The 25,870-nt window shown below is 32.8% G+C and overlaps 1 protein-coding gene across 1 annotated transcript in view; it reads left to right on the top strand.

The window, feature by feature from the left end:
* The window catches only part of LOC140442477 (protein muscleblind-like), a 272,745-nt gene extending 253,305 nt beyond the window's left edge, over positions 1 to 19,440 (top strand). Inside the window, exons 3-4 of the mRNA XM_072533545.1 lie at positions 15,453 to 16,032; positions 19,402 to 19,440. Of these exons, the coding sequence (XP_072389646.1) occupies positions 15,847 to 16,032; positions 19,402 to 19,440 (225 nt within the window). The 5' untranslated portion in view covers positions 15,453 to 15,846. The remainder of the gene's footprint in view (positions 1 to 15,452; positions 16,033 to 19,401) is intronic.
* The last annotated feature ends 6,430 nt before the right edge of the window (positions 19,441 to 25,870 follow it).

Here is a 25,870-nt window from a genome sequence, read left to right as displayed (position 1 = left end):
TTTAACTTCATTATATTAATACTTTTTCATAATGTAACTATGAATATAAATATAGTTTGATAAAAAAGTTTCTTTTAATTATAAGGAGATATGTTATTATTTTGTTCTTCTACTTCTTCTTCCTATGCCGTCCCCATTAACGGAATTTGGCGACCGCATTTCTAAAAGTTTCTCTGTCTTTTGCAACGTAGAATAATTCGTCTACAGTCACGTTTGTCCAGTCTCGAATATTTCGCAGCCATGACTTCCTCTTTCTACCCTTTTTGCCATCGACTCTACCCTGCATGATGACCTACAGAAGACTATATTTATCATTCCTCAGTATGTGTCCAAGTTATGCAGTCTTGCGTACTTTTATTGTTCTTAACAATTTTTTGTCCAGACCCATCCTTCTCAACACTTCCTCATTGGTGACCCTGGCAGTCCATGGAATTCTCAACATTCTCCGGTATATTCAAAGTTCAAAGCTTCTTAACTATTTGCGCTTTTAACGTCCTTGTTTCTACCCCGTACAATAGTTGGGACCAGACGTAACATTCGACAAACCTCAGTCTCAGCGCCGTATTCAGATTTTTCTCACAGAACAATTGCTTGAATTTTAAGAACGCTGCCCTTGCCATTTCTATTCGTACCCTGATATCTTGGTATAATGGTATAATGTTCCAATTCATATGGCGTTCGTCGATTTCCATAAAGCATTCGATTCCATCGAATTATGGGCAGTGCTTGAATCTCTAGAAAATATGCACGTATAGATTCAAGATACACTAACATAATTAAAAACATATATGAAAATGCCACCATGCAGATAAAGCTGGACGAAAGCACAAAAACTAATCCCATAAGACTACAACGGGGAGTAAGACAAGGAGACACCATCTCTCCCAAACTATTTAGCCTTGCTCTAGAAGATATTTTTAAGAAACTAGAATGGAACAATAAGGGTATCAACGTCGACGGATCATACTTAAACCACTTGCGATTCGCAGATGACATAGTTTTAATAGCCGATAATATCCAAGAACTAAATGATATGTTACAACAATTAAATGCAGTTTCAGGAGCGGTAGGCTTAAAAATGAACTACAGCAAAACAAAAATACTGAGCCGAGACCAGACACATATAACAATACAAAATCATACCATAGAAAATGTTGAACATTATGTATATCTAGGTCATGTTATCAAACTAGGAAAACCAAATCAAGATGCTGAAATTAAAAGAAGAACACAACTGGCATGGGGCGCTTTCGGCAAATTAGCATATATCTTGAAAAACACCTCCATTCCTGTAAACTTAAAGAAAAAGGTGTATAACACATGCATACTACCAGTTTGTACTTACGGCTTGGAGACAGTAGCCCTTACCAAAAAATCTGCTAAAAAAATAGAAACAACAAAGAGCAATGGAACGAATCATGCTTGGAATATCACTAAGAGACAAGATTAGAAACACCGAGATAAGACGTAGAACGAAGATTAGAGATATTGTGGAAGAAATTGCAAAAATGAAATGGCGCTGGGCAGGTCACGTAGCCCGATATAATGACAACAGGTGGACACGGAGAATTCTAGAATGGAGACCAAGGACGACAACAAGAAGCACGGGAAGACCTCAAAAAAGATGGCTAGATGACATAAGAACAGTGGCAGGCAAACAGTGGATTAGATTGGCGCAAGATAGAGAAAGATGGAAGCAATTGGGAGAGACCTACATTCAGGAGTGGATGGAAAATGGTTGACAAAGAAGAAGAAGAAGAGATCTCTTGGTCTGGATCTAATTCTGTGTTGATGTAAGCTTCCAGATATTTATATTTTGTCACCTCTATTTGCTGTCCACCAAGGGTTAGTTGTTCATTATTTATTTGACTCCTTGATACTATCATAAATTTGGTCTGTGTTGATGTCAAGTCCCATTTGAATGCATTCACTATTTATTGCATCTAGTAAAGTTTGTAGTTCTTCATACTCTCAGCCATTATTACCGTGTCTTTGCAAATCTCATGGTGTTTACGATTTCTCCACCAATTCTTCTTCCCTCTTTTCTTTCCCATAAGGCTTTTCTAAATATGACCTGTGAGTACACGTTGAAAAGCGTCGGAGACAAGACGCATCCTTGCCTGACCCCTCTTGCAATCGGTATATTATTTGTTTCTATATCGTTTACCTTTACTACTGCTTTCTGGTTCCAGTATATAGCCATAATAAACTCTTCATGTTCGTTTAGAAAGATGTTCATATGAAAATTTTTTGCATAATCACTTTCCTGCAATACCTGAAAATAATTTTCAAAAGGTCGCCCAGGCCAAAAGTACCACTGGTATTATCTGATGATTGCGCCCATCAAGCAATAGTCATTCCTAGGGCCAGAGGCCCGCATCTTATTAGCCCCCTTGGTGCATAAATATCTATTAAACCATTGTTTTTTAATTGATAATGAAGCGCGTATGGCAGGGCGGGGTCTCATTTGTACAATAATAATTTAAATCAGCAAAAATTTCTTTGGTTTTAAAAGAATTCTTATTCTTATTATTACCATATGATCTCTTCTAGTAGTGATACATAAAAATTTGACTCTAGTGAATCATTGTAAAATAAAATTAGTTATTTACATCATTACTTTATTGTAGCATAGCTCTAAAGATGGCTTTGTAAGCCGAAAGCTCTCAGCTAGGAATTAAAATTGTTTATACACTTTAAATATACTTTCGTTTTTTTTTATCTTTTGAAAACAGTACAAGAAAACAGTTCTTTTTACAATTGTAAATAAAAAAAATAATAGCTCTTTATCCAACAAAAATCCTTAAAACTTTATTTCACTAAAAAATATAATATAAATGTATCTAGCCTTAGATTATTTCTTTCAATCCGCTGTAGTAATATCTGGATTCGTTGTATTGTTTATTAGATACACTCAGTGAATAAAATCAAAGATATTAACAAACCTCGTTCACCTCAATCGTAATATGTAATGAATAGACTTTCAATCGCTTTACAAAATCTATACTCATACTCTAACCACCAACGCAAATGTCGCATATACCTCTACAGGGTACACAATGACAAAAACTTGCGGTTTAATTCCTGATAGCTGATATTTATTTTGTTGTACCAACTGGATATTCACCTAAATAATATAGTTGCAACCGAGTGTTCTTCGAATGGTTGATTTCATAAATTAGATTGGAAAGAGTTTATTTGTAAATTGCCGCTTGAAGCACGGGTAAAACGTTCAGATTATTAAATAACAAAATAGTAGGGACTTAAATGTTAGAATTGCAATGTCCTTCAATTTTATCTTTGTAAATTTTTTTGTGAGGTCGATATTTTCCAAGTTATGGGGGAAAATAGTATAAGGTGTAACAATGTTTATCCGCCTACTACGTTGGGTGCCAGTTGTAAAAATATATAATTTGCTTATAGGGGGTTGAAAGAAGAAAATGAACAATTACTAGGCTGGAGATAGGGTAAGCAAATAAATTGAAACGTTTGCAATTGGCTACTCGTGTTTTGGTTGGAAAACTAGGTTGTACAAAAAGTTTCTTTATTTGAGGGACTGGAAAAACTAACTACAAAAAAAAGTAATAAAAAAATCCTAGGCGGATCCAAAATTAAACCAAAAAGCAATTAAAATTATTATAAACAGACTCGAAAATGGTTATATTACCAATCTTCAGCGACGCAAAAGATTAAAAATATTTTTCGGTATTTGATTATATACGGGGTGAAATGAAATTGCTACAAAGGGAAGCATAATCATTGAATTATCTCGTTTATTATTAACTTTACGACATGAATGTACACTAACAAAAATGGAGAGAATTATATTTTATACAATTTTCATCTCCTTAATTTTTTTACTGAAATCAATATCTAAGGTCGTACGTATGTGGTAAAGGCGCGAGCGTAAGACCTTGCAAGGATGGGTTTTATAGGAATTTTTTTTATTCAATATCTTTACTTTTTTCAACTATTACAATTCCCTAAAATTTCTTTTTTGAAAATATTTTCATGCGGTTGATATTTGTAATGTCAGTATGTGAGGAGATATTTGTAATTTTTTGACTTTTTCTTAACTAAACTGTTGTATACATTGGAAGTGTTTTATTTTATATTTATTTAAAAATTCTTATTTTACGAAATAGGTAGTATCCCTAGAAGGGCGACAAATGGTCATTTTGACCCGAATCGATTTATGTGGATTATAAATTTCACTTTTACGTGAGAATTGCGTTCAATTGGCAATATATTTTCCAAGAATATTATTTCTCGAATTTGTTTTCCTGTTACTGTCGGTTTGGCATTTTTGTGCAGTATTAGTCTAAAAGCCGTCGGTGACAGTCTGTTATTAGATTGATTTTCAAAAATGTGGTCAAGTCGTGGTTATGGTCTTACTCAGCAACAAGCTTTGGATTATTTAGCAGAACTAGAACAATTATCTGAAACTGAATCTGACGTTCAAGATGTTTTAGGAAATTATGAAGCGAATGCGGAATTTGAAGCAACTAATTTTGGTAGGATAACAGTGACGATGAAAATTTTCAACCGCCTTCGAGAAGCTTCAGTGATGAGAGCACTGATAACTTAGATAATGAAGTCTGTGATAACGAACATCTTCAAAATCCTTCGACATCTATCATTGATGCAGAAACATCTGCTGATGGTACTGTGTGGGAAAAAAATCAATCTGAACACTTCTCTTCGATGTAGAGCAGCTAAACGAAATATTCTGAAGGATTGCAAACTGAAGAGTGAAAAATTTCACTAGAAGAAATTGAAGCATCTGTTGGGCTTTTGTATGCTCATGGAATTTTAGGGCAAAACAGTTTTAGCCTAAAAAGCTTTTGGCCAACAAAATGGGGACCTCCGATTTTTTCAAAGACAATGTCTTGAGATAGATCTGTACAAATAATGCGATTTATACGTTTTGACATCTAGTCAACCAGACGCCAAAGACTTAAGGGCAATAAATTTTGACTAATTTCAGAGGTATGGGAGCGATTTATTTTAAATTGTCAGTTATGTTTTATACCTAACGAAAACATAACAATTGATGAACAACTTTTTTGGAACAACAAACCCGATAAGTTTGGAATCAAGGTCTGGCTGGCTGTAGATGTAGACTATGGATATCCCCTCAATGGTTTTCCGTATTTAGGAAAAGATGATACTCGTCCCTCAAATAAAAGACTTTCTGATCATTTAGTGTTAAAGCTGATGAAACTCTACCTGAAAAAAGGACGAAATGTAACAACTGATATTTTTTTAACTTCTATCCGTCTTGCTCAAGAGCTCGAACGAAATAATACAACAATTGTAGGAACAGTCAATAGAATTCTAAGAGAAATACCAAAATCCGTGAAAAATAAGAAGAGTGAGCTGTTTTCAACAAAATCTTTCAAGCATAAAAACTGCATTGCAATTGGTTACCAAGGTAAAGCAAATAAAAACGGGATTTTATTTTTAACACGTCACTCGTCAGTAGCAGTCGAAGAAACAGGAAAGAAAAAGCCAGAAATTATAAAATTTGATAATCAAACCAAATTTGGTGTCGATGTTGTTGATCAAATGGCAAAGAAGTACACAGCAAAATCAAATTCAAGATGGTGGCCGTTGCAAGTTTTTTATAATGTATTGGATTTTGCTGCAATCAATGCCTATTTACAAATCTATTTACAAATCTCTCATGGACAAGAAAATGTCACGTCGCAAATTTATCTAGGATCTTATAGAAGAACAAACTTTGGCCCTAACGAACAGAGCTTCATCGGCAAATCAAGAAAACGTATTGAGTGCATGAAATTCTAGAGAAAAGATGAAGAGAGAAAGAAAAACGTGCGAAACATCATCTTGTTATAACAAAACCAGTGATTTGTGTGACAACTGTAAAAAAAGAATTTGTGGCAAGTGTCCAAGAACAGAAACAATTGTATGTAATCAATGCTTACAGTGCATGTAAATGATACTTTTTTATAAAAATGTTTATTATGAATGTGGTATGGATTTTCTCAATAAATGTGTTTCTCAATAAATTTTTAGTTTATTGGAATACCATGAAAGCAAGAAATGGTCCAATTGACTACCGCCGTCCTTGCAGATAGGTCGCTTCAGCCGTCCTTCTAGTGTTAACCCCTACTAAACACACATAGCCCAGTCTGGTTAAAAAAAAGGTGGAAAAATGTTTCGCAGATATCTTAAGCTTTTAAGACATAGGTGGGGGATACTAGATAATGAATAGATAAAAAGCTACTCCTAGTTTTACCTTGCGTTTTTTTAAGCAATAATTCATGGTCACAATTTGATTTTTTGTCTATAAATTTTTTCCCTTATATTTTAAATAAACAATATTTATGTCATTTTTTTATGTCAAGAATATCTTTATTTTCCCGTTTTTTTAATTAAAATTGATAAATAATTAACAGAGATATTTGCAAAATTCTGATTCGCCCCGATCAGTCAAATATTTTATAAGTTATTTAATTTGTTTATCCCTGAGGCTAATTATTTAAACTATTGTGCTTGCCCTATGCATGACGCTAGACACATTCAGCAAATTTCATACGATTCTTTAAGACTTAGGCTATCTCAGAAGTTAAATGCATATTGAGTTTTCATCGAAATTATTTACAAAATAAACGTTTGAAAAAGGGGTATGTTTTTTACTTATAAACAATTGTAATAACTTCTATATATTTCAAGCTACAGACTTGTACGTACAACCATAGGATAGCTGATAAAAAAGCTCACATTAAAAAATAAAAAACCTTCTATGACCAATAGGAACGAAGTTAGTGACTATTTTTTAAACAATCATATCTCCATTGTTTATAAACATTAAGAAGTAAAATTTGCACAAATTTTGAATGAAAATCTAAACTTTATATTGAAACTTATAGCTATAAAATTTATCTAATTTTTCGAAACGACGGTACTTTCGAAAGATCGACATAGGAAAGTGGAGAGGATATCTGTTTCAGCTCCGTTTTTTTTTTTCGGCATCGGAACTTCAAATTGCAACACGTAGGAAAAATTTACATTATCTCGGCTTCCTTTGCAGCTGCAAGCCTCTTTTTTTTATTCTGGGGTAGCTCGTCGAAATATGAATAACTACATAGTTTTCACTGGCCGGAAAATATGCGAAAACTCGGAAAGATTGAGTCCATTTGAAATTCACCCTAAATACTTACTTTTTTTTAATTTGCTCGAATAGTCTGTCGCAGTATTAATAATGATGACATAATATTCACCCCCCATAAATCTCGGAAAATCCCGGAAAATCAACATATGTTTTTTCATTTTATATCAATGATGTAATAATACTTATATAACAAGGAAAAGACAGTTAAGATTTTATTTCACGTATAGGGAGCTTGCGCATCCGTTTATACGTATTTCAGCCCAATAGGCATCATCAGAACGGCTTTCGCAAGCGCTCTGAACGTGAAATAATTCTTCTCTGTCTTAGGAAGCAACTATAACATGGCTTCGTATAGACGCAATGTAGCGACATCTGATAATAAAATCGTAGACTAATTTTCGAAACCAAATTCAAGAATTCCGCTTTAATCTGTGCCTTCTAAGAATTGCAAGGCAAAAACAGACGTTGATAAAGGTGTTAAGAGAGACATGGGGAATCTAAAACTTGCATTCCACAACATATCTTTTCAACTATATTCAATACTTATATATTTTATAAATTAAATTTCAGGTAATTTTTTACACATTATATTCCTTATATTAATTATAATTGTTTGTATTTTTATAATTAACAATATTGATTTTTATTCTATTTTTCTTACAAATATGATATACAATATTAATCTAATCTGCCTTACTGCTTTGATAAAATAAGTCGATTTTTTCATCACTTGCCTTATTAAATTTTGCAATGTTTATTGAACTTTACTTTTTTTATTTTCTTTACATACATTGGTTTAAAAGTTAAAATTTGGTTCATTTATTCGACTTCACTGTCAGGTCTCAACCTTTTTGTTGTTTGGGTTCACTTATTAAGTCAGTCTTTCCATACATTAACGTATTAATGGGCGATCTTAATGCCAAGGTGGGTCAAGGTAAGGTAGGAGAATAAGTAGGAAAATATGGGCTTGGAAACAAAAATGACAGAGGAGATCGATTGATTCAAATTTTCCAAAGTGAAGACCTTGTAATAACAAATACCTTTTTCAAATTACTTCCTCGACGGTTACATACATGGACATCTCCACAACATACCAAAGAAAAAATAGTGAGAAATCAAAAAGCAAGGAGGTATCATAATGCTGTTAAATGTACTAAGACGTACCCAGGAGCTGATATAGGCTCAGATCATAACCCGGTAGTTACTGTGACAGAGGCGAGACCAAAAAAGATTAGAAGACCACACAGAAAGGCACTAGATTTAAATAAACTTAGAAACAAAAATATACGACAAGAAACAGGAGAAGAAATAAATGAAAACCTCCGTTCAGTGCAGCAACAAATTAACGATACAAACAACGCTAACCAAAAATTAAAGTACATAAATACAGCTATACAAACAGCAGGAAAGAAACATCTTACAAAAACAACAACAAAGAATAAGGGGTGGATGACACAAGATATACTAGACTTGATGGAACAAAGAAGAAAGATGACGAATTACCCAGACAAATACAAAGAAATAAATAAACACATAAAAAAGAGAATAAAAGAAGCCAAAGAGGAGTGGATTAAAGAACAATGTGAAGAAATGGAAACCTATGAGAAAAAGTACGATGCGTTCAATATGCACAAAAAAGTAAAAGAGATAACAGGAAGCATAAAGAAATGCCAAATAGGTAAACTTAAAGACAAAGATGGAAATCTTACTGTAGATATAGAGAATAAAATAAAAAGATGGACAGAATACCCAAATAAATTATTTGAAGACGATAGAAACAACTTAACTCAGATAATCAATGCAACTAGGCCAGACATATTGAAAGAAGAAGTAGAATACGTAATAAGAAACGCTAAAAATGGAAAAGCAAATGGGCCTGATGAAATTCCTACAGAACTGTTGAAGCTTTTGAATGATAAATCCGTAACCATAATATTAAATTTTGCAGCGAGGAGCTAAAACAGTTTCCCCTCCACTTTCCTATGTCGATCTTTCGAAAGTAACTTCGTTTCGAAAGATTTTAAGTTTCGAAAAATTGGATGAATTTTATAGCTATAAAATTCAATATAAAGTTTAGATTTTCATTCAAAATTTGTGCAAATTTTACTTCTTAATGTTTATAAACAATGGAGATATAATTAACAAAAAAATTGTCGCTAACTTCGTTCCTATTATTCAGAGAAGGTATATTTTTTTTGTTAAATGTGAGTTTTTTTACCAGCTATCTAATGGTTGTACGTATAAGTCTGTAGCTTGAAAAATATAGAAGTTATTACAATTGTTTATAAGTAAAAAACATACCCCCTTTTCAAACGTTTATTTTGTAAATAATTTCGATGAAAACTCAATATTCATTTAACTTCTGAGATAGTATAAGTCTTAAAGAATCCTATGAAATTTGTTAAATGTGTCTAGCATCATTCATAGGGCAAGTTCAATGGTTTAAATAATTAGTCCCAGGGATAAACAAATTGAATAACTTTTAAACTATTTGACCGATCGGTGGGAAACTTCGCACAAATTTAAAGGGCGATAATTCCTCAATGTTGAAATGTATTAATAACTTTTAGGGTCGTTGAAAGCAAAATTTTTATTTGTTTTTTAATATTTATTTGAGAATATTTTCATCGTCTGGTGTGGTATCCTATAAAACAATTAACACACAAACCAACGTATTTTTGTTAATCAATGGCCGAATTTTCCATGCTTTGTCACTAACATTAGGCTTTGTAATATCTACGAAATGCAAAAACCTTTGAATTTGCAGAAATCTATTTCGCCTCATTGAATTACAAACTAAAGTGTTCTTTACATCATGATGAGTATCCCAATACATTCTCTTCGATGGTAATGGATTTTACCCCGATAGCAGGAGAATACGTATAAAACAACGTATTTCTCCAGATGTAATGCGTGGGTCAGTTAGGCTTACAAATTATGCATTTCGTTGGGTTTATTTCGCTAAGTAGTTTACTGTCTCATCATCAAAAAATATACTGAACATATCAAGACATGATAGATTTTTATACCTAGAATAATCTTCTTCTGGAAACGAAAAACTTGCAGATGTAAGTAAATTTTAAACCTAAGAAAATTAAAAAATTAATGGTTATACTTACCTCTGTCTGCACTTCTTTATTGTCAGTACCGATTCTTTCATTGCTAGAAAGTTGTATTTCTGCTTGCGCTCGTAGCTGCCCATCTGCAAAAATAAACAATTATAATATGTAGGTACAGTCTGTCCCAAACCCTTCTTTCAGTGCGTCACTAATTTTGACATAATATAGGATTTTAAGAATGTCGAGAATTATTGCATGTCATTTTAGTTAAATTTGACAGTTGCAGGATGGTAATCTGTCTTTTTCTAATTGAAAATAATTTAATAATTTTAATATTAGTCTTTGTTCTTTCTCGATATAACTCGGCATATTTAAAATATTTTCATGACAATAAAACAAAATTAAATTTTCACTGTAAAATGTCTGATAATACTAACCTGGTTTATATTTAAATGGGAATAAGCCACAATTAAAGGTTAAAATACGTTTATTGACGTTTCAATTTCCACTTCGGAAATCGTTCTCAAAATACAAACTAACCTGGAATGACAATTATTTTATCAGTTGACGTGTGTCAAGTACTGTCAGGATCAAGACCTTCTGCGTCAAATTATATTTATGCGCATCATCGATTGGATATCTATTTAGCGTATTCTAAACTCCAAACAATTATACACCCGTAAGTAGAATTAGCTTTACGATAAATAATTTTCTAAGTTCTATGTATAATAATCACAGACTCACGTTTTTTTCTGTCACTTCTAGCTTAATGTGTTAGAGAGAATTCGAACAACTATGACGCACTGAAAGAAGGGTTTGGGACGAACTATATATCATTATTTGTACAACTAAGCACCTGTTGGGTTATTTACGAATACACATTCATCTTCATTCGCAGAATCCTCGTCTGTATCAGCATCATTTACATCTGGCGGTGTTATAAAAATATTATCGACTTGCTCGGCTAATTTCTTGTCACCGTAAACCATATCTAGCGCTTCTGCTAACGAAAATCCACGACTGAAAAAAAAATAAGGTAATGATTTCGTAAGCGCCCACCCCAACCATATGGTAATGGCGTACTTTGACTATTCCTACCAATTTCGCTACATTTAATAGTTGATAAAATACAACAATTTATAATAAGTTGGGGTATAATAAACTTAGGGGCTGTTTTTTTTAAATATGCAAGTATAGTTACTAGAAAACTATCAAAACTTACTTACGCAAACGGACTTCCATCTTTTTCTATAAACTCAAACCACACTGTCATATGATTACCTCTCGACAGTTAAGAGAAGACTAAAATTCGAATCCGTTACGTTTTATGGGTGCCTGAAGTATTCCTAGAAACGATAGTTTTTAAAATATGTGGTAAAAAAGTAAATAAAACATATATTTCTCACACAAATACAAAAAAAAAATTAATCAAAAATATAAAAGTCCTAGTTTACATAGTTTCCCCTAAAGCATTGACTAAAAACAGAGGTAACAGTTTCTCTTGACAACTTGTCAGAAAACTTCTGCGATATGCTTTATCTTCTTTTTGATTACCTACATTTGTAAAATACAAATGTGTTAATTCCTATCATATTGAGTAGGAAGTAAACGACCACCATCGGCTATCTTCTAGTATTGCGAGTTACATTGTATTTTGATGATAACTGATCTACCATGTCAACTCCTACGTTCGTTTTGTTATAGTCAATAATTATTATAGGCTTTTGTGTAGTTCCATCGATCTTGTCATCGTCATGCATGAATGATACCAGAAAAACGTTTTTCTTTGGTTTTAGAACTAAAGAACAATTAAAGTAATCATATGACAGTGTGATGCTACAGTACAATTCTCTCTAAATGTAAACATACTTGATGGACTTAGTCTTTCAGTAAACTGGGTAGGTAGCTGGTTCTTATTTTTTTTGTATTGTTCGATTGCCAGTTTAATATATGCGTAAACTTTAATTTCGTCAACGTCTTTGTAAAATATCGTCTTTCTAACTTGATGGCGATTTTCTACCTTAAACCGTCCTCGCTAATTTGTAAAAGTCACCACGTTTCGTACAATATGGCATTCTGATTATATTTTTGACTGCATGTTTTTTCTTGGCAGAGGTTTCTGTATCAAAAACATTTTACCTTTGCCGAACCATACGTCTTGTGAGTCGTTAACTTTCATTATTTTCTCATCGTCATTTTAATCGCCGGTAATAACTTCCTTTTTTTCTATGATGGTTTCTATGTTCACCTATATCTTTGAGGTAGTATCAATGAGTTCCGCATCTTAGTAGTCGTCCAAATATTCTTGTAAAAGTGATAAAATTTATTAGGTTTGAATAATTGTAAACATCGCAGTTACACTCAGCACTGTGCCCCTCTTTTATAAGGAAGGTTAAAGAAAACCTAATGACAGGAGAGGAAAATTCAGTCAAAATTCAGATGAAAAAATATTCAATGTTCTTAGGATGCTGAAACATCAGCAAAAAATCACCAACAAACGACTGAATGTGCCGCTTTGTATATTACACACGGTTTAATTAATTAAAGCTTTATTACAACTCCTAATAGTATTAAAGCTACAAATACATTAAATGAAATTATCTCAGTTAAGTACAAACTCTAGTTAATCGCTCTAATAACAAAATTACAAGCCTACATTCAAGTTTTACTTTATAATCCATTATTTTGCCTTTATAACATATTTCGCCTCTTCTTTTCTCACGCGTATGTAATGGCACAATGTAGGGGTAATATGAGTAATTCTAAGACTAGCTCCTCATTTGGCTATAAAGGAAACTTATCGTTTAAAATAAAGAATTTTTGAGAATTCTTGTAATATATACTAGAAATATATTTAATTTATTTTGTCCTATTTGCCACTTTTTAATATATTTTCTAATAGACAAATAAAAAAGTTCGTACCATAACAGACCGCTGGTGGGTTCACTTAATTGTGAGTCGTGTATGTGTGTGTCTTTTGACTCTGTTTCGCATGAATTACTGTTGGAAAAAAATGGATAAATACGGTATTAGGGGAAACACTCTTAATCTGTTTAGATCATACCTAACAAATAGAAAACGATATTAGGACCCACTTTGTTTCTTATTTATCTCAACGATTTATTTCACTACACTTTTCCTATAAAATGTGTTTGCTTCGCAGATGATACAACTCTCATAAATACTGATATTATACAGAATAATTAAGGAATTAGAATAGATAGTGATAGCCGGAAAGCAAAAAACTGGATTGCACATAAAGTTAAATGAAGAGAAAAATCAGAATTTGATTTTTAGTTCTGATTGAAAGTATATCTCAAGAAATAGGTTAAACTATTAGGAATCTTTCTAGACGATAATTTGAATTGGAGTGCTCATATAGATTACTTAAGTTCTAGACTTGCTACAAGTACATTTTTAATATGCAACTTAGTTTATATGATTCCCAAAAATACCCTTAGAATGTGCTACTTTGCACTATTTCATAGCCATTTACAGTACGGAATAACTGTTTGGGGTAATTCTTCTCACGCAGATCGAGTTTTTAAACTACAAAAAAGAGTAGTGAGGATACTTGCAAGAGCAGAGTATAGCGAACACTGTAAACCTTTATTTCTGGATTTAGGTATTATGTCACTAACTTCACTCTATATATATATATATATATATATATATATAGATATGAGACGCTGATTGAAATTCATGCCAACAAAGGTAAGTTTATCATAAACTCCCAACGTCCATGATCACGATACAAGATCTAGAGATGCTATTAGAGCACAACGTTTTAGGTTGACAAAGAGAATAAAAAATTCGACTGATGTTAGTTTGTATAACTTTTTGCGAGATGTACCAGAAAGTAAAGGTGCCAGAAAGTAAAAAGTCTTCACTTGTTATCGTTTAAGGTTAAAATCAAATCACACTTTTTGAAGCATTGTTTCTATTCAAAAACGTAGTACCTAAGTACAGCTTTTACACAATAGTACTAGTTTGGTCAGGGTAGTTGCCTATTATAATTATATTTCATGTTTTTTCCATTTCCGTTAATTCGATTAAGTGTGTTTGTTGTTTTTTTAATTGTTAATATTAAATATATACATGTTTGTAATGTTTAAATTCGCCAAAAATTTTATATGTATTGTCACTATTCCTTTGACTTGTCAAAAACAAAACTATTTTTGTATATTGATTAAATAAATTCTGTTCTATTCTATTCTATTATGAGAGCAGTATCGTCTGCGTTACGTAATGTCAGTGCGTTTTTGTTACGTGGGTTGGAGACTTCTCTGTTGTAAATCGTGTAAAGTATGAGTGCCAAGACGGAACCTTGTGGCTTTCCTGCTGCAGGACTGAATGGTGCTGAACATTGACTTTTGACCTTTACCGTGATTTTGGGCAAGCCGATGTTCAGTAGTTTCTTCACCGATCCGGCATGCCAGTCTTGCTCGAAGGCTCCCTTTATATCGAGAATAATGCTGATATAACGTTTCAGTCATTTAAATTTTGGGTTATGTAAGTGACGATGCGGTTTTGGTGGTGCTATAGTGCTATAGCATCTCTAGATCTTGTATCGCGATCATGGAAGTTTGGAGTTTATGTTAAACTTACCTTTATTGGCATAAATTTCAATGAGAGTGTCTATATCTATATATATATATATATATATATATATATATATATATATATATATATATATATATATATATATATATAGATATAGACACTCTATATATATATATATATATATATATATATATATATATATATATATATATAAGTAAACGTTAAATAGTTAATAGTTATATATATATATATATATATATATATATATATATATATATATATATATATATATATATATATATATATATATATAACCACCAGTTTATTAGGGCTGCAGTCAGTAGGTTGGCCGATATGTTAGAGAGAAACTCTTTTGACTTTTTGTCAAACTTTCGGAATTGTTTTATTCCTTTTTAGATAGAGACACTGTAATATAGATAAAAAAAATGTATATATGTTTACAAAATATCACAAATTGTCAGTGTAATTTACTAGTCGTTGAGATTATTTAAAATAAACTTTGACACTCAACATTAACAACACAAATATCAAATATAATAATGGACAATACATTCTAAAAATTTTGGTTAGGATAGTAAAACTTTATTATATATAGTAAAAGTTTATTTCATGGCATCTTTTGATAGTGTTTTAGTTTGATAGTGAACCTAATTGTTGGTTTTGCTTTACAGAAACCGAAGACTTCGAGTAGCCCTATCGTCGTAGCATCCTCAACTTACACAGTAGACTTAAGACCATGCGCTAGATCTCCTTCTCTACAAACACAAAACTTGTTGACAATCGCTTTGCTTTTGGCTACCCGCTTGTGCAAGAGAAGTTAAACATTCTAGTCCAATAATATCATAAAAATATAACAAAACAACGTCGTTAAACAAAGAAGGAATAGTGTTTATTTTTTATACGGAACAATGGACAATAATTCTACCTGATCTGATCTAATTGAATTTTAGTCGCGCCACGTCCATTATCGCGTCCGCACTTCGGTGAATCAAGTAATTTTACGTGTGATAAGTTAATTTTTTCGATTTTAATAAAACATATTAGTATATACTAAATTTCGAGAAGATGGCTATGGTCAACATGAATAATCTTTTGAACGGAAAAGACTCCAGATGGTTGCAGTTGGAGGTGTGTAGGGAATTTCAGAGAAATAAGTGCTCCAGGCCGGATTCAGAGTGCAAGTTTGCTCATCCGGCAGCCAACGTCGAGGTCCAGAATGGACGCGTGACGGCTTGCTACGATAGTATTAAGGTAAGTGTTTGGTTTAAATGTAACGTTTATGAACTCGTGTAACTATATCGTGTACATCGTATATTTTTCGATAAAATTTACTGCTATGAAATTATTTTGTTGTGAAATTTTTTACGTTTGCTTATTTATTTAATCGATATATCTCTCTCTGTCTCTACTGCCTTTCCTTCTCAACACGTTCGCTGACAGTATGGCGTAACAAAGTGTTCCCAGAAAGGCACATATTTTCAGAATGTTAGTTTATCGAAAATAAAATTAAAAGTAGTTGAATATGATTCAATATGAATACAACATATATTTTTGACAAAAAAAATTAGAAGCGTCAAATACCGTCTTGTAAAAGTATATTTTCGTGAGCTGCATACACGATGGCGTTTTCGGTCACACAAAAAATGAGATGGGAACAAATGGATTGATTAAAAATAACAATTTTATTGTTTATTATAATCTTCGAAGCAAGATTCCACATAAATAGCTGGCCTGTTTTGGCACGTTTTACAACGGTACAGCTGATTCCTAAAAAAACTGAAACGACTCTTAGTAAGATTTGATCATTTTAAGCAGTGTATTTGATTGGTCTGACATTATATTATATTTATAATGACAGACAAATAATAAAATAAACAAACAACAAACAATTGATTCATCATCATCATGGCTTTTTCACTCCTGGCGGAGTGTTTGCCGCCCTTTTGGGCTCTCTGATTCATTTATTGCGGAGAATCGGTCCGCTGTTGTTTTCTTTTTATTATTATAGCAGCGTGTGTGACTTGGCCTTGTCTACAATTTTCCTTTATTCTTTCCGGTCCTTACAGCGCTCCTTCCAATTGCAGATCCTCAGCTTCTTTATGTCTCCTAAGACTTGATCTCTCCATCTTGTTTTGGGTCTCCTCTTTGGTCCTTTTTTATTGTTGGTCTCCATCCAGTTATACGCTTTAGCGTAGAGTCTGGGTTAGCTCTTGCTGTGTGTCCCAGCCACCTGAGCCTTTGCGTCTTCACGAACTTGATTATGTCTTCACCCTCGATGACTTCTTTAATTTCTTCATTGGTTAATCTTCTAAATTTGCCTACACTTATCCTGACCGGTCCCATTGTTCGTCGAATTATCTTTCTCTCTAAGATTTCCAACCTCATTTCATCTTTTTGTGTTAGGCACATCGTCTCTTCACCATAGGTGATTACTGGTCTGATTGCAGTCTTGTAAATTTTTAATTTGGTTTTCTTACTAATGGGCTTTTCTTTCAGGAATTTTTGGTAGTTCCAGTAGGTTTTATTACCCAGTAGGATGCTTTCAGTCCCAGGTATTTGAAACGGTGTACTCTTTCAAATGTATATGCACCAAGCTTAATTTCTTTCTCTATGTTCGTATTCTCTCTTGAACACTTGAGGTATTTCGTTTTGCTTTGGTTTATTACTAGCCCTCTCTTCTTTGCTTCTTTATCTAGTATTAATATTATGTTCTGCATGGTTTTTAAATCTCTAGTAACCAGTGCAATATCGTCTGCATACGCTTGCAAACAATTTATTACATGTGTTAATTCATAAATTGTAATAATTATTAAGGTCTAAATTTTGATATTATTTTGAATTCCTGCATTTTATAAAGAGTATATAAAAGATAATTTTTACATAAAATAGGGTTGTTGTTATTAATTTTATTACTATTAAGAAATAAAACAAACGACTTAACTCAACAATATATAAAAGCACGAATTGTAACCAAATTAAAAGATAACTGGGCACTATCAGAGGCAGCAAAACATTTTAACATAAGCAGAACCACAGTTTTTCTATTAGCAAAAACTGGACGAACAAGAAACTTTTGAAAGAAAGCGAGGGCCTGGAAGACCAAAATTATACTAAATTGAGGTATGTAAAAATAAAATTAATATTTTGTAATATCTCAATCAGCATTGATAACAGCTTGTAATCTTCGGTCCATCTGCGTGAAAGGAACTATGAAATTGTTTTCTTCAGAGAGCTCTTTCCAAACCCGTTGTATACCGTGCCACAGCTCATCAGCAGGTTGAGGTATAAAATTACGTCGATACAACCGTTTTATAATAACCCCAACACACATTCTCGATTGGGTTTAAATCTGGGCTGTAGCTGGGCCATGGTAACATTATGTTTTCTAAAATATTCAAATAAGTCTGCCTAACAAACCTGCTCAATACGCCATACCATTCCCATTCCTCTAGATGAAATCCATAACCCATACATTGGCGCAAAAATGAACAGCTAATCGATATCTATCAACATATAGAGGAATAAATATAATATTATCTGGTCTATACACCCCAATTTTGCCCTTTTTGAAAAGAGAAGAGAGAAAGAGAAGAGAGAAAGAGAAGAGAGAGAAGAGAAGTGTAGTGAATTTATTAAAAGGTTCAATATTTATAATACTTACGAATTTAATTTATTTTTATTTATATTAATTTATCTTACAATAATTTATATATCCGAACGTAACAATTAAAATCGCGAGCGCGTCTTCAAAATCAACTGTTCCTCCATATAAAAATGTTTTATTTATATACATAAATTGCCGTTATCTCGAAAAGTCGAAAACCTTCTCGACTAGACTGAGTGGCAGCAAACAGGTATTTTCACATCGGCGGGCCTCCAGAAATTTCGAAATGTTGTTCAGGTAAATTTCTGCCAGCTGATAGAAGGATCTCGTACAATCTACAACATATTAGTGAATAAAAACATGTTTACAGGTTTTTAATATGACTCATATTTTTTCGTAACAGAAGATTGAAAAATTTTCCCATCTGTAAATATTATCCTGTCCCAAAAATCTTAATTATGTAGCATATGGTTTAAAGCAAATATCAGTCTTGATTGCTTCTGTTGTGGTATGAGAGCTTGTTTTTTTGCAGCAGTTCGGTACCTAAGACGGGATGCTTGAATTCTGCGCCAAGTTGTTGTCTTTTTTTCTAGAAACTGTGACATAATTTTTACAGTTTTCGCATCTTCAAAAGGATTCTCTTCTAATCTCCTTAAAATTGTACGATCTTCATGAGCGGTAGATTTTTTTGGTCTTCCTGAACCTTGCTTTCTTTCGAGAGTTTCTTGTTCTTTCAATCTTTTATTTATATTAAAAACTGTTGTTCTGCTTACATTAAAATGGTTCTCTACCGCAGACAGTGACCAATCATCTTCTAATTTCGTTACAATTCTTGCTTTTACTTCTTTGCTAGCATGTGGAGCTATTTTTTGAGGTTGAACAGAATAAGTTATCTAACAAATTTTAAGATTTGGCAGTGACAGTGACAGTATGTAAATAATAAGTATTTATCCGTCAAAATACACTGTTCAATTTTCTACAAAATACGCTTTAAGAGTCGTATCTGTTTTTTTTAGGAACCAGCTGTACTTCATCTCCTTTCGTATAGATTTTAATGCACAATGATTGCATCTTAAATGGTATGATTTAGTTAGATCTCTTGGGTTTGGTATTTTATCGAGAAAGTGTATTTCAGAATGAGTGTTCCTGTTTGCTATTTGCTGATCCTGTCGTCACCTTTTGCTACCATGCAATAATCCAGTCTTCGTCAAGTTTCTTCCATCATGCTGATCTTTATTAATTCGCAAATATTCTTTTACAGATTCTTCGCGAAACTGAAGGAAAGATAACTGTTTGTATAGCATTCTTTTTTTGTAAAGTGCATTCTCAATTGAAATGTATAGTAGATAAAACATTACTTTTTTTATACCATCCAACACTTTTTCTCGAAAATGAATAATAACTAATCATCTGGTCACTGCGATAAATGTCAGAGATAAACTTTTTGTAATTGGCTACTTCCGCAAGTTTTACTTTTTTAACGTCATACCTGATTTTAGCTGTAATTAATTGTGGATAATATTTTGTGGTAATTCAAAGTACATCCCGTTGATCCCTTTATTTTGAAACGTATATTTTACCACATCGGCTCCAACGGAGTTCACCTTTTTTTAGCTTGACTTTTACGATTTCGGCAGGATTTCTTTTACGATCTTTCCATAAGGTATCAGTTGTATGGGTTTTTCAACGAAGAAGAACCTTAAACAGGGAGAGGCTAGTATAAAAATTGTTCTTGAAGATACGATGTCCACAATCTAGGTATGACTCCACCAGAGAGAGAACTAGTTGCTCAAGTTTTGGTACAACAGTTGCTTCAGTTGTTTTTCCGGAATGTGTTTTTAAATTTAGCACGGACCTATCGGTGGTTCAAACAGAGTAAAACTTTATTCCGTACCTAGCGCTTTTACGTTTAATATACTGCCGAAAGCTCAACCAACAGCGAAATAGCATTAGTGACTCATCTAAGGACACTTTTCTGGAGGAACAACGGCACTTCTAAAGTTTGATAATAATCTTTTTTTTCAGTTTAGTAATTAATTTCACAGCCAGTGAAAGGAGACTGAGAGAAAAGACTGAGGGAGACCTATATCCAGCAGTGGATAGATCCGGGTTAAATGATGATGATGAATTAATTTCACAATGCACATTAAAATCCATTTAAATACACATTATTAAACCAAGAGCCGTAGCTGTGTTGGTTTTATGAGTACTTCATTAACAATGGTTTTACAAAGTTTAAATCACATAGTTTTAGTTACAAAATTTGATTTAGTATTCCGTGTTAATACCGAAAGGTTTTTTTCCATTTATTTAAAATATACAATAAGAAATTAAAATGATTCAAATCTGATTGGTCTTAAAGTAGTTATGAAACAGTAATTGTTTTAGTTCAAATTTAAATTTTCCTAGTTGACTTTTCTTTATATTACTAGGCAGCTTATTATACAAACGCAGGCCATTTAAGTATATGCTCCTTTGTGCACCAGAAGTTTGAATTCTTTCTGTACGAAAAGTACCCCTTTGTCTAGTATGCTACAGTCAGGTACATTTTCAGCCAGTGTTAGTGTAATATTTGTAAGTACTTGAAAAAGCTTACATTTATGAATTAATAAACAAACTTACATTGATTCAATATTGAGTATTCTTCCTGAACAGTACAAATTCTTCTGTTGACATGGCATGACGTGTATTCTTCTGTTGACATGGCAGTTGAAAAACATATCTAATAACCCTGTTCTGTAATGCCGTAATAGAATGAAGATTGCTATTACCCTGTATGATGGTTAAATAAGACAGATGTGAGAACACACCATTTTACGATGAGAGAGACTTATAAATTTAGCAATTCTTCCTAGCATAGTCACTGCTGGAGCTATTTTATGACATAAAATTGTACAATTTGGTTATTTAAACATGATTCCAAGATCTTTGACATGGCTGTTAAAAGAGATATTGGCCGGTAACTTCCAGATCGCTTTGAGTCTTCTCTTTTTAGAATGGCACTATCGCCATTTTCATAAAGAGTTTAGGATTAATCCAGTGAGAAGCGAGAGGTGAACAAGTTTAGTTAAAATTAGTAGCAGCTCCTCTGCAAACTCTCTAATAACATCAATACTAAAGCCATCGCAGCCTGGTGATTTTCCATTTTTAAGGTTTCTTATGATCTTTCTAATATGGTTTTCTGAGACTTTTTGCCATTCGAATATGTATTTTCCTGGCTGTGTATCTTGATAGAGGTGGTATCTTATTTGCTAGAAATTTTCCTACATATGCAAAGTATTGATTTAATTGATTAGATATGTCCTCCGCTCTATTGAATGTTTAATTATGATATTGTAACCTATGAATTGGTACTGTCTTTTTTGTATGTTTTAGGTTGTGGATAATATATTTAATGTTAGCCATATTTTTTTGCTGTTGTTTTGTGCCTCTGATAATTTATTTGAGAAATAATCTTCTTTTTTTTGCTTTAGACACTGCATCAATTAACTCTTTTTGTACAGATTTAAAGGTATTCTGCAGGAACTTACTGTTTGGGAATTGATTATGCCTTCGATAGTGGAAATCTCATTTTGAAATAAGGTTATATAATGTAATATTAAACCAAGGTTTTGTCTAAAACAGTCAAATCCAGTCATAAGTGGTATAACCTTTTGTAGTATGTCATTAAGATTCAGAGATGCAGGGACTGCTTTGCGTCAGTTTTCTCTGTTGCACTGGGGGAACGATCTGAACCACGCGCATTACGAAAACACAAGTGAGGTTAACCGCATGGCAAAACTTGTGCGGGGACATTTTACGAAATATTTTGATGTTTGCTGGGTCACCAGTAGTGTTCGTATGGGAAAACCAATATACGCACGACGAACAATTTGAGTATTATACGGAGCTGGTTGTTTGGACGGTATATGCGTCTTATCCCTGTATACATGACGGGATATGCCGTCTTGTCCATAAATGTGTAGCAGTATTGGGCGCTTTGGCATTTCTTAGCCAAAAATGAAAGATGGGTGATTAGCTGGATCAGTTCATCCTCTACGGTTGTATTTTTTCGAAATTTCTACGTCTTTTCTATTCCTCTGTATTTCTCGTTTTCCGTTTGACCTTTCTGCATCTTAGACCAATTGTTTCATGATCTTGTATTACAGTTCTTCTCAGCTATTATCCGGTCTTCTTCTTCTTCTTCTTCTTCTTCCGTATGGTTGGTATTCGAGTGACTGTCTGGTTTTATTATTTTCCTTTTCTATTGGTCTTTCCTTAGTGTATATTTAATTTATATAGAAGTTAGTTAAATCTCTGATATTCCCCAGCCGAGATTTCTTCTTTTTTTCCAAGCCTTTTCTTCCGTCTCCTCTTCTTTGCTTGATGACTGCAGAAGAGAGTATTTATCGTTTCGAATTATGTGGCCCAGATACGATGTTGTTCTTATTTTATTTATGTTTATAAGGTTTCTGCCATGTCTAATTCGTCTTAATACTTATTCGTCTGAGACTTCTACAGTCCAAGGAATTTTAAGAATACGCCTATATAGCCACATTTCGAATGTCTTTATTTTTTAAGGATTGGGCTTACAGAGTTCAAGCTTCTACCCCATATAGCAGTTGCATCCATTCATAACATTCGATGAACCTCAATCTGATAACCATACTCAATTTTTTATTTGTAAACATTGACTTGTATTTTATAAATCCCTTTTGAGCTATTTCAATTCTGACCTTCATTTCCTCGGTTTCCTCGGTTTACCCTCTAATGTCAGATGTATATTGTCAACAGAGGTTTCCGGGATAACCATGTATTTGTTTTATCTATATTCATTGTTAGTCTCACATTTTTGCTTACTCTGTTAATGATTTCTATAAGAATTTGGAAATCTTCTATATTTTCTGCCATGATTGCAGTATCGTCTGCAAATCTTATGTTATTAATGATGCTCCCTCCAATCTTTACATCTTCAGTTCTTTCCCATAGTGGATCCTGAAATATTAGTTGGGAGTACATATTAAATAATTGTGGCGACGGAACACATCCCTGTCTGGCTTCTCTTTCAATTTCTACATGGTTTGTTTCACTATCTTTCACTCTTACGACCGCAAATACAAATAAAAAATTGAGTATGGTTATAAGATTGAGGTTCATCGAATGTTATGTATGGTCGCAACTGCTATATGGGGTAGAAGCTTGAACTCTGTAAGCCCAATCCTTAAAAAATAAAGACATTCGAAATGTGGCTATATAGGCGTATGCTTAAAATTCCTTGGACTGTAAATGTCTCAAACGAATAAGTATTAAGACGAATTAGACATGGCAGAAACCTTATAAACATAAATAAAATAAGAACAACATCGTATCTGGGCCACATAATTCGAAACGATAAATACTCTCTTCTGCAGTCATCAAGCAAAGAAGAGGAGACGGAAGAAAAGGCTTGGAAAAAAAGAAGAAATCTCGGCTGGGGAATATCAGAGATTTAACTAACTTCTATATAAATTAAATATACACTAAGGAAAGACCAATAGAAAAGGAAAATAATAAAACCAGACAGTCACTCGAATACCAACCATACGGAAGAAGAAGAAGAAGAAGAGGAAGACCGGATAATAGCTGAGAAGAACTGTAATACAAGATCATGAAACAGTTGGTCTAAGATGCAGAAAGGTCAAACGGAAAACGAGAAATACAGAGGAATAGAAAAGACGTAGAAATTTCGAAAAAATACAACCGTAGAGGATGAACTGTTTAACGCTGAAGAATGGTGACCATTCTCTCTCCTGTTGCAGACAAGAATGTAGCGTAGAATAATTTTTTAAATAATTTTAAACTGTTTGTCCTTGTTGTAGTGTAGTGTTATGTACAATTTATGTTTAATTTCATGTTTATTACATTCTGGGCTTGCTATATAGCTCAAATTTGACGAAATATCCCTCATGATGCTGTAGAAGCGAAGGTACTTGGGCAAGATTTGATTATTAAAATTGTGCTCGATATTTGCCTTTAATTTTTAAAAGTTCATTTATTCGAGCATTCAACCTTATATCAATTTTAAATTAAAGACAAAGGTTAGTTGAATATAATGTAAGAAATAGATTAAAACTTCCGGTTCTGGAAAGTTATAAAAAACAGTAAATCATTTTTTAGTGCAATATAATATTTGCGACATACTTATTATTTAGTTTCACCTTGAGGTAGCGTAAAATACAATGGCTTTTATAAAAGTTTTGATACTCTGTTATAATCTTACACAAATAGGATATTGTTTAAACCCATTATTGTTTAGAACTTCTCTTGCGAAACAAGAATTTGTCACCGGCTAGTCAGTAACTTGTTAAAATTCTATTTTATTCTTCTATTAGGTGCACATGACATTAAAAAAGTGTATTGTAAAACTTGTTTTCTAACTATAGCCTCAAAATTGAGGAAGCGTCTAATAGGCTTGTACTAGTAGAATAGTGGTTTTGATAGAATATTTAGTATTAGTTTATTTTTTGTATTTTTTCCAAGTAGTTCCAGAGTGTAAACAATTATTTGATACATTTGGGCATTGAATACTATAATTATTATTAAACAATTTTACTGTTAATTCGTGTTTTTACCATATATTACAGCATAACATTCGGTTTTTTTTATGAGTTTCTTTATCTATTTTTATAACTGAAACTTTCCGATTTCGTCAATTCCTTGAGTTTTTGTCTTCCGTTATCTTCATTTACTGCTTCTTCATCGACGTATAGTTCTTTTTGTAATTTTCGTTCCATATTCTGCTGATCTTTTTCGGTTTGAGTTCAATTTCTCCTCTTGGATTCTTTAGTTGCTTTTTTTTGGTATCTAGTTTGCTTCTAGTCACCTTAACTGTATTGTCGAATTGCCATATTTTATAATTTTGTCTATATATCTCATTATCTTCTAAATTTTTATTGGTCCAGCCATTCTTCTTCTTTACTACTCTATTTGTTGTCATTCGGCTTATATGATCGTTCTATTCTACTCTTCTATTTTTTACCCAGTTCTTGATGTTCTCCACCTTGCGTCTACATAGTATAATCTGTACTTATTGCTTTGTCCCATAGTGTCTGACTCTCAATTTTTCTAAGTGTTTTTATCTCTGCTTCTTTCCTTTTTGACTTGTTCTTCCGTTTTTGTCCTCTCTGACACAGAGAGGACAAAAACATCATTTTGTGTCAGGTCTGTGTTTCTGCCGCGTATGTCATTATTGGCCTGATGACTGTTTTATAAATTCTGCCTTTAATTTCTTTCCCGATATTTTTATTTCTTCATATTGTTTCATTTAGGCAGCCTGCGGCTCTGTTTGCTCTATTCACTTGATCTCCCACTTCAGTTTCGAGCTTTCCGTAGGTAGATAATGTGATCCCTAGATATTTAAACTCCATCACATGTTCTATTATCTGACCTTCCATCTCCAATTTACATCTTAGTAAATTTGTTGTTGTAACCATGTATTTTGTCTTTTTTGGGGAAATTAACAATTTA

Source organism: Diabrotica undecimpunctata, chromosome 5, assembly GCF_040954645.1.
Source record: "Diabrotica undecimpunctata isolate CICGRU chromosome 5, icDiaUnde3, whole genome shotgun sequence".
Lineage (NCBI taxonomy): Eukaryota > Metazoa > Arthropoda > Insecta > Coleoptera > Chrysomelidae > Diabrotica > Diabrotica undecimpunctata.
The sequence above is the reverse complement of the archived record's forward strand: the minus strand, read 5'-3'. Positions and strand labels throughout refer to the sequence as shown.